General features: G+C 42.8%; 1 protein-coding gene across 1 annotated transcript; it reads left to right on the top strand.

The window, feature by feature from the left end:
* Window positions 1-7,080: 7,080 nt before the first annotated feature.
* Window positions 7,081-9,499, top strand: LOC117131028. The gene is made up of 2 exons (XM_033283501.1): window positions 7,081-9,050; window positions 9,123-9,499. The coding sequence occupies exon 1, from the start codon at window positions 8,023-8,025 to the stop codon at window positions 8,779-8,781; it is 759 nt and encodes a 252-aa protein (XP_033139392.1). The 5' UTR covers window positions 7,081-8,022; the 3' UTR covers window positions 8,782-9,050; window positions 9,123-9,499.
* Window positions 9,500-9,953: the final 454 nt, after the last annotated feature.

The raw sequence follows: 9,953 nt of genomic DNA, 5'->3' as shown, positions 1-9,953 counted from the left end.
GTGCTACACTCGCCTCAATTGGAAGCTAACCGGTTCAATCAGCTTCAAACCAGAAATTGGCGACCAGGAGATCATTTCAACCAATCAGGAGGTATTCCAGAAGTCTTTAGCTGCACCAGAACCCAGGAGATCAGTCGGTTCAATGGAGAATCACTTAAATCAAACCAGAGCTATTTATGGAAAGATTGGACAATCTTTCGGTTTGATCCATTCCAAGCAATTCCAATCTAACCAGGAGAACCAGACGACGTCCAGACTAAACCAAGACATCCAGGAGACATTATACACGAGCCAGAAGAGTTCTACAACTTCATCCCATGCACCAGCCCACATAGGAATAAGAAGATCCCCATTATCACCAAACTGCCTTATTTGGAGTCTCTTGCATTCAAACTCCAACAGCTCTTTTTCTACCAAGGCAAGGACGAGATCAGCATCTATCAAGCATTCAAGAAGGTCCCAAGGAAGCTCTCTTATCCTCTTAAACCATCCAGGTTCAAGAAAGATCAGATTCTTTACTTGGAGCCAAAATTCCACAAAAGGCTCCAACGGCTAGTTTTCGATTTCTTTCTTAGTTTTGATTTGTTTCCTTTTCTATTTGTTTTAGAACGTTAGGACCTTTGTCTCTGAGCATTATATAAGTTCCTAGACATCCATTGTAAAGATCACCCTTAATCAACAAGTTAATAAAAAGTTTATTCAGTTTTATCAAAGTTGTTCTTTGTATAAAACATCGGTCTTTAGGATTCAAAGAGAGATTCTTTGTTGTCTTATTGATTTCGTGAGTCTAGTTTGTTTGTGCAAATCAAAAAAATCTCAGTACACAGATTGAGGGAGTCAATCACTTCGATCCATCATTCCATCAGATTGAGAGATTCAATCAAACCTTCCTCCGCAAATCCACTTCAGTTCATCATCTAATCAAGCTGAGAGTGATACACATCCAGCAGCTTGATTCCATCCTATCCTTTGTTTATTTATCTTGTTTTATTATCATTATCATAATCATCTCATTCGTTTTCATATTTGTTTCTGTTTGCATCATAAAAACTCTAAAACTCATAAAAATCGGTTCTCTTTGTTTTCAGGTTGAAACCTTGGTTCCACCATTCTATCCATTTGTGGGTTACCCCCCCCTGTGCCTACAACATTTTGGTATCAGAGCTTAAGCTCCTGACTCAGGTGATATCTATCCTTGCATCTCATACTTGCTTGCATTTGTTTTTCCATTCATAAACCGAAAATCCATAAAAACTGTTTCTTTTTGTTTCAAGTTTTGTTTCTTCATATTTTTCTGTTCTTGCTGTTCATCATTCCTATAAACCAGAAAAGAAAAAGAAAGAAGAAGTTTTTAAGTAGTTTGATCCACGAAAATTCAAAAAAAATTAGTCATAGTGTTTGCATTCATTAGTTTCCATAAAAGAAAACCCATAAAAAAATCTGCATTTAAGTTGTTTCCATTTTTCTTTTGCTTTGCATATCAAGTTTAAAAATCATCCTAGTTATTTTATTAGACCATTTTAGTTAAAGTATTTCGTGCATATTATATTGCTGCATTTCAAAAAAAAAAATCATTCATCATAAGTTTGAATCATTTGTTCCATATAGATAGGTTTATTGCATTTATTAAACTAAAAACTCAAAAAAGAAATATCATTATTAGTTTGTTTCCATATATTCTTTCCATTTATTGTTCATAAGCATCCCATACTGATTTATTTTGTGCTTGCATCAAGAAAATCAAAAGAAAAATCATTTTGCATAATTAATTTCATTTCGGTTCACATTGGCATATTTTTTCGGTTTAGTTTTAATAGATTGCATTTTGTTTACATATTTTGGTTCGACCTAAACTTCCCATATCTTCACTTGCTCTTTGAGATTGTTTTCAGGAAGCTATGGCAGGAGAAATCCAGAGACAACTTCTCAAGGAAAACCAAACTCTTTTGGCAGACTTAAAGAAAGTAAAAGATCAGATTGCTCGGTTGAAAAAAAGACACAAGGCACAAGGCCAACGACCACAGCAAGGAGAAAGAAGATTTGGAGATGCACCAGAAGCTGTCTATCTCGAGCCCAAGCCACCAGATCTTTCATGGATCAGTCAACAGCCAACTTCTCAAACCCATATTCATCATGTTGCTAATTCTCGGTTTGATCATAAATCTTTTGCTGATAAAATTGAACTCTTTACATTTTCAGGAGAAAGAAGCTACCTATTTTGGGAGAGGAACCTTGATGAATGGTTTCACTACAACAAAATTCTGAAAGAAGAGAGACTATCTTATGCCATTGATCAACTAAGAGGTAATGCCTTTAAATGGTGGGTACAAGAAGAAGATGATAGATGGTTTTACAAGGAGCCAGCTATCAAAACGTGGAGAGATCTTAAGGAAGTCATGAGGGATGAATTTGCACCAGAACTCACAAGTTCTAAGATCCAAAAGATATACCCAAGGAGGTATCTAACTCATGGTTCCAAAGAAAAACCAGAAACTGTTATTGTCCAAGTAGAGGCTAAGGTAAGTCCTATACTTGATAAATCAGTTAATGAATCATCTACCACTTGTATGAGTCACTTGTCTTTGTCAAAAGGTGATGTAACAGGAACTAAGGAGCATGAATTGAAAGGAGAGGGGCCACCACGCGCCACACCTGTGATGGACCAGAAGATGGTTCAAGACACAATGCAGTCCATGTTGCTTAAAGAAGCAAAACCAGTAAATGAAGTATCATACCAAGGTAAGTGTCTAACACCACCTAGAGATACTAGTACTGATGTGTGTGTTCTTGATGTAGGGTGTAAAAATGAAAGCTATCTGCTTACTGAAGTTCCACAGAAGGAACCAGACCATAAGCTCAGTCATGAACCACCTCACAAGTGGAAACCAAAATCTAAACAATGGATTTTTCAAATTCCAAAACCTATGGTAAGATTCATTTTAGATCAGCATGTTTTTAATATTTCCATGATAGATATAATGCACTTGCTTTTTGTCCAGAGTGTTGAGACTATTTCAGGTTGCCAAGAAGAAAGCTTTAAAGAAATCCCACCGGATAATCTTATGTTGCTAGGAGAATCAACTCCAAGGAAGAACAGAAATGTGGCCACCAAAACTTTGAAAGACCATCCACTCCAGAAGAGATGTAATGGCCATAACCATAGCAGAGGCGTGATCCTTTCAAATCTTTTAGCGTGCTGAGTCCAAGGACCAACGTCCTGATACGTGTACTGATGGACAGCCACGGACGTCCTGTGTGTGCTGATGGACACACACGGACAGCCACAGACGTCCTGTGTGTAGTGATGGACACACACGGACGTCCTGTGTGTGCTGACGGACACCCACAGACGTTGTGTGTGAACTGAACAGACAGCCCACGTGGGCTAAAATCACCCGAACAGTCCATGGGAAAGGCCAGCTTGCTGAATCCAAGGACCAACGTGCTGATATGTGTACTGATGGACAGCCACGAACATCTTATGTGTGCTGACGGACACACACGGACAGCCACAAACGTCTTTTGTGTGCTGGCGGACACCCACAGACGTCCTGTGTGTACTGAACAGACAACCCACGTGGACCAAAATCACCCAAACAGTCCACAGGAAGGGTCAGTGTGCTGAGTCCAAGGACCAACGTGCTGATATGTGTACTGATGGACAGCCACAGATGTCCTTTGTGTGCTGACAGACACATACGGACACACACGGACAGCCACAGACGTCCTGTGTGTGCTGCCGGACACACACGGACACACACGAACAGCCAAAGACGTCCTATGTCTGCTGATGGACAGCCACGGACAGCCACATACGTCCTGTGTGTGCTGGCGGACACCAACGGACGTTTTGTGTGTACTGAACAGACAGCCCACTTAGGCCAAAATCACCCAAACAGTCCACGGGAAGGGTCAGCGTGCTGAGTCCAAGGACCAGCGTGCTGATATGTGTACTGATGGACAGCCACAAATGTCTTGTGTGTGCTGACGGACACACATGGACAGCCACGGACGTCCTATGTGTGCTGGCGGACACCCACAGACGTCATGTGTGTACTGAATAGACAGCCCACGTGGATCAAAATCACCCAAACAGTACACGGGAAGGGTCAGCGTGCTGAGTCCAAGGACCAACGTGCTGATATGTGTACTGATGGACAGCCACGGACGTCCTGTGTGTGCTGACGGACACATATGGACACACACGGACAGCCACAGATGTCCTGTTTGTGCTGACGGACACACACAGACAGCCACAGACATCCTGTGTCAGCTGATGGACAGCCACAGACGTCCTGTGTGTGCTGGCGGACACCAACGGACGTCCTGTATGCACTGAACAGACAGCCCACTTGGGCCAAAATCACCCAAACAGTCCACGGGAAGGGTCAGCGTGCTGAGTCCAAGGACCAACGTGCTGATATGTGTACTGATGGCCAGCCACGGACGTCCTGTGTGTGCTTATGGACACACACAGACACACACGGACAGCCACAGACGTTCTGTGTGTGCTAATAGACACACACAGACAGCCCACTTGGGCCAAAATCACCCAAACAGTCCACAGGAAGGGTCAGCGTGCTGAGTCCAAGGACCAACGTGCTGATATGTGTACTGATGGCCAGCCACGGACGTCCTGTGTGTGCTTATGGACACACACAGACACACACGGACAGCCACGGACGTTCTGTGTGTGCTGATAGACACACACAGACGTCCTGTGTGTGCAGACCGACACCCACAGACATCCTATGTGTACTGAACAGACAGCCCACGTGGGCTAAAATCACCCAAACAGTCCACGGGAAGGGCCAGCGTGCTGAGTCCAAGGACCAGTGTGCTGATATGTGTACTGATGGACAGCCACAGACGTCTTGTGTGTGCTGACGGACACACACGGCAAGCCACGGACATCCTGTGTGTGCTGATGAACACACACGGACACCCACAGACGTCCTGTGTGTGTTGACGGACACACAAAGACACACACGGACAGCCACAGACGTCCTGTGTGTGCTGACTGACAGCCACGGACAGGCACGGACGTCCTGTGTGTGCTGGCGGACACCCACGGACGTCCTGTGTGTACTGAACAGACAGACCACGTGGGCCAAAATCACCCAAACAGTCCACGGGAAGGGCCAGCGTCCTGAGTCCAAGGACCAACGTGCTGATATGTGTACTGATGAACAGCCACGGACGACGTGCGTGTGCTGACGGACACAGAAGGACACACACAGACACACACGGACAGCCACAGACGTCCTGTGTGTGCTGGCGGACACCCACGGACGTCCTGTGTGTACTGTACAGACAGCCCAAGTGGGCCAAAATCACCCAAACAGTGCACGGGAAAGGGTCAGCGTGCTGAGTCCGAGGACCAACGTGCTGATATGTGTACTGATGGACAGCCATAGATGTCCTGTGTGTGCTGACGGGCACACACGGACACACACGGACAGCAACGGACGTCCTGTGTGTGCTGACGGACACACACGGACAGCCACAGACGTCCAGTGTCTGCTGATGGACAGCCACAGACAGCCACAGACGTCATGTGTGTGCTGGCGGACACTTGGGCCAAAATTACCCAAACAGTCCACGGGAAGGGTTAGCGTGATGAGTCCAAGGACCAACGTCCTGATATGTGTACTGATGGACAGCCACGGACGTCTTGTGTATGCTGATGGACACACACGGTGATGTGGTCATCAGATCAGCAACTGAACCAGAGGTCAACCCAAAGCCCTACTCAACCAGCCAAGGCGCAAACCAGGACATACGTGCACTAAAAATGCCATATCTTACAAACCAGGAGGGTTTAAATCACGAGGCTAATTTTTATGGATTCTACACTCAAGAAGGAGTCCAGGCCAATTGGAATTGGGCCAAAATATTCACGGAGCAAGAAGTTATGAATTTTACAACTCAGAGGTTTCTCAGCCCGTCCATCTGCGAGTATCCGACTTTAGAAGGAGATTTAAGCTCAAGTAAGGAGCGGCCTGAAGCAAAGACCGTCATAAAATTCAAGAGCATTCTTTCAGCTTTCCAGAAAGCCAAAGATCAGGAGAAATGGACACGGAAATCAGAAGATATGTTCAATTTTCCAGAACCGGTCAAACCAGTGCTACACTCGCCTCAATTGGAAGCTAACCGGTTCAATCAGCTTCAAACCAGAAATTGGCGACCAGGAGATCATTTCAACCAATCAGGAGGTATTCCAGAAGTCTTTAGCTGCACCAGAACCCAGGAGATCAGTCGGTTCAATGGAGAATCACTTAAATCAAACCAGAGCTATTTATGGAAAGATTGGACAATCTTTCGGTTTGATCCATTCCAAGCAATTCCAATCTAACCAGGAGAACCAGACGACGTCCAGACTAAACCAAGACATCCAGGAGACATTATACACGAGCCAGAAGAGTTCTACAACTTCATCCCATGCACCAGCCCACATAGGAATAAGAAGATCCCCATTATCACCAAACTGCCTTATTTGGAGTCTCTTGCATTCAAACTCCAACAGCTCTTTTTCTACCAAGGCAAGGACGAGATCAGCATCTATCAAGCATTCAAGAAGGTCCCAAGGAAGCTCTCTTATCCTCTTAAACCATCCAGGTTCAAGAAAGATCAGATTCTTTACTTGGAGCCAAAATTCCACAAAAGGCTCCAACGGCTAGTTTTCGATTTCTTTCTTAGTTTTGATTTGTTTCCTTTTCTATTTGTTTTAGAACGTTAGGACCTTTGTCTCTGAGCATTATATAAGTTCCTAGACATCCATTGTAAAGATCACCCTTAATCAACAAGTTAATAAAAAGTTTATTCAGTTTTATCAAAGTTGTTCTTTGTATAAAATATCGGTCTTTAGGATTCAAAGAGAGATTCTTTGTTGTCTTATTGATTTCGTGAGTCTAGTTTGTTTGTGCAAATCAAAAAAAGCTCAGTACACAGATTGAGGGAGTCAATCACTTCGATCCATCATTCCATCAGATTGAGAGATTCAATCAAACCTTCCTCCGCAAATCCCCTTCAGTTCATCATCTAATCAAGCTGAGAGTGATACACATCCAGCAGCTTGATTCCATCCTATCCTTTGTTTATTTATCTTGTTTTATTATCATTATCATAATCATCTCATTCGTTTTCATATTTGTTTCTGTTTGCATCATAAAAACTCTAAAACTCATAAAAATCGGTTCTCTTTGTTTTCAGGTTGAAACCTTGGTTCCACCATTCTATCCATTCGTGGGTTACCCCCCCTGTGCCTACAACATTTTGGTATCAGAGCTTAAGCTCCTGACTCAGGTGATATCTATCCTTGCATCTCATACTTGCTTGCATTTGTTTTTCCATTCATAAACCGAAAATCCATAAAAACCGTTTCTTTTTGTTTCAAGTTTTGTTTCTTCATATTTTTCTGTTCTTGCTGTTCATCATTCCTATAAACCAGAAAAGAAAAAGAAAGAAGAAGTTTTTAAGTAGTTTGATCCACGAAAATTCAAAAAAAATTAGTCATAGTGTTTGCATTCATTAGTTTCCATATAAGAAAACCCATAAAAAAATCTGCATTTAAGTTGTTTCCATTTTTCTTTTGCTTTGCATATCAAGTTTAAAAATCATCCTAGTTATTTTATTAGACCATTTTAGTTAAAGTATTTCGTGCATATTATATTGCTGCATTTCAAAAAAAAAAAATCATTCATCATAAGTTTGAATCATTTGTTCCATATAGATAGGTTTATTGCATTTATTAAACTAAAAACTCAAAAAAGAAATATCATTATTAGTTTGTTTCCATATATTCTTTCCATTTATTGTTCATAAGCATCCTATACTGATTTATTTCGTGCTTGCATCAAGAAAATCAAAAGAAAAATCATTTTGCATAATTAATTTCATTTCGGTTCACATTGGCATATTTTTTCGGTTTAGTTTTAATAGATTGCATTTTGTTTACATATTTTGGTTCGACCTAAACTTCCCATATCTTCACTTGCTCTTTGAGATTGTTTTCAGGAAGCTATGGCAGGAGAAATCCAGAGACAACTTCTCAAGGAAAACCAAACTCTTTTGGCAGACTTAAAGAAAGTAAAAGATCAGATTGCTCGGTTGAAAAAAAGACACAAGGCACAAGGCCAACGACCACAGCAAGGAGAAAGAAGATTTGGAGATGCACCAGAAGCTGTCTATCTCGAGCCCAAGCCACCAGATCCTTCATGGATCAGTCAACAGCCAACTTCTCAAACCCATATTCATCATGTTGCTAATTCTCGGTTTGATCATAAATCTTTTGCTGATAAAATTGAACTCTTTACATTTTCAGGAGAAAGAAGCTACCTATTTTGGGAGAGGAACCTTGATGAATGGTTTCACTACAACAAAATTCTGAAAGAAGAGAGACTATCTTATGCCATTGATCAACTAAGAGGTAATGCCTTTAAATGGTGGGTACAAGAAGAAGATGATAGATGGTTTTACAAGGAGCCAGCTATCAAAACGTGGAGAGATCTTAAGGAAGTCATGAGGGATGAATTTGCACCAGAACTCACAAGTTCTAAGATCCAAAAGATATACCCAAGGAGGTATCTAACTCATGGTTCCAAAGAAAAACCAGAAACTGTTATTGTCCAAGTAGAGGCTAAGGTAAGTCCTATACTTGATAAATCAGTTAATGAATCATCTACCACTTGTATGAGTCACTTGTCTTTGTCAAAAGGTGATGTAACAGGAACTAAGGAGCATGAATTGAAAGGAGAGGGCCACCACGCGCCACACCTGTGATGGACCAGAAGATGGTTCAAGACACAATGCAGTCCATGTTGCTTAAAGAAGCAAAACCAGTAAATGAAGTATCATACCAAGGTAAGTGTCTAACACCACCTAGAGATACTAGTACTGATGTGTGTGTTCTTGATGTAGGGTGTAAAAATGAAAGCTATCTGCTTACTGAAGTTCCACAGAAGGAACCAGACCATAAGCTCAGTCATGAACCACCTCACAAGTGGAAACCAAAATCTAAACAATGGATTGTTCAAATTCCAAAACCTATGGTAAGATTCATTTTAGATCAGCATGTTTTTAATATTTCCATGATAGATATAATGCACTTGCTTTTTGTCCAGAGTGTTGAGACTATTTCAGGTTGCCAAGAAGAAAGCTTTAAAGAAATCCCACCGGATAATCTTATGTTGCTAGGAGAATCAACTCCAAGGAAGAACAGAAATGTGGCCACCAAAACTTTGAAAGACCATCCACTCCAGAAGAGATGTAATGGCCATAACCATAGCAGAGGCGTGATCCTTTCAAATCTTTTAGCGTGCTGAGTCCAAGGACCAACGTCCTGATACGTGTACTGATGGACAGCCACGGACGTCCTGTGTGTGCTGATGGACACACACGGACAGCCACAGACGTCCTGTGTGTAGTGATGGACACACACGGACGTCCTGTGTGTGCTGACGGACACCCACAGACGTTGTGTGTGAACTGAACAGACAGCCCACGTGGGCTAAAATCACCCGAACAGTCCATGGGAAAGGCCAGCTTGCTGAATCCAAGGACCAACGTGCTGATATGTGTACTGATGGACAGCCACGAACATCTTATGTGTGCTGACGGACACACACGGACAGCCACAAACGTCTTTTGTGTGCTGGCGGACACCCACAGACGTCCTGTGTGTACTGAACAGACAACCCACGTGGACCAAAATAACCCAAACAGTCCACAGGAAGGGTCAGTGTGCTGAGTCCAAGGACCAACGTGCTGATATGTGTACTGATGGACAGCCACAGATGTCCTTTGTGTGCTGACAGACACATACGGACACACACGGACAGCCACAGACGTCCTGTGTGTGCTGACGGACACACACGGACACACACGAACAGCCAAAGACGTCCTATGTCTGCTGATGGACAGCCACGGACAGCCACATACGTCCTGTGTGTGCT

This window comes from Brassica rapa, unplaced genomic scaffold, assembly GCF_000309985.2.
Source record: "Brassica rapa cultivar Chiifu-401-42 unplaced genomic scaffold, CAAS_Brap_v3.01 Scaffold0791, whole genome shotgun sequence".
NCBI lineage: Eukaryota > Viridiplantae > Streptophyta > Magnoliopsida > Brassicales > Brassicaceae > Brassica > Brassica rapa.
The sequence above is the reverse complement of the archived record's forward strand: the minus strand, read 5'-3'. Positions and strand labels throughout refer to the sequence as shown.

Coding starts and splice junctions, on each gene's coding strand:
- LOC117131028 (XM_033283501.1), top strand. CDS start 8,023: ATGGCAGGAGAAATCCAGAGACAACTTCTCAAGGAAAACCAAACTCTT.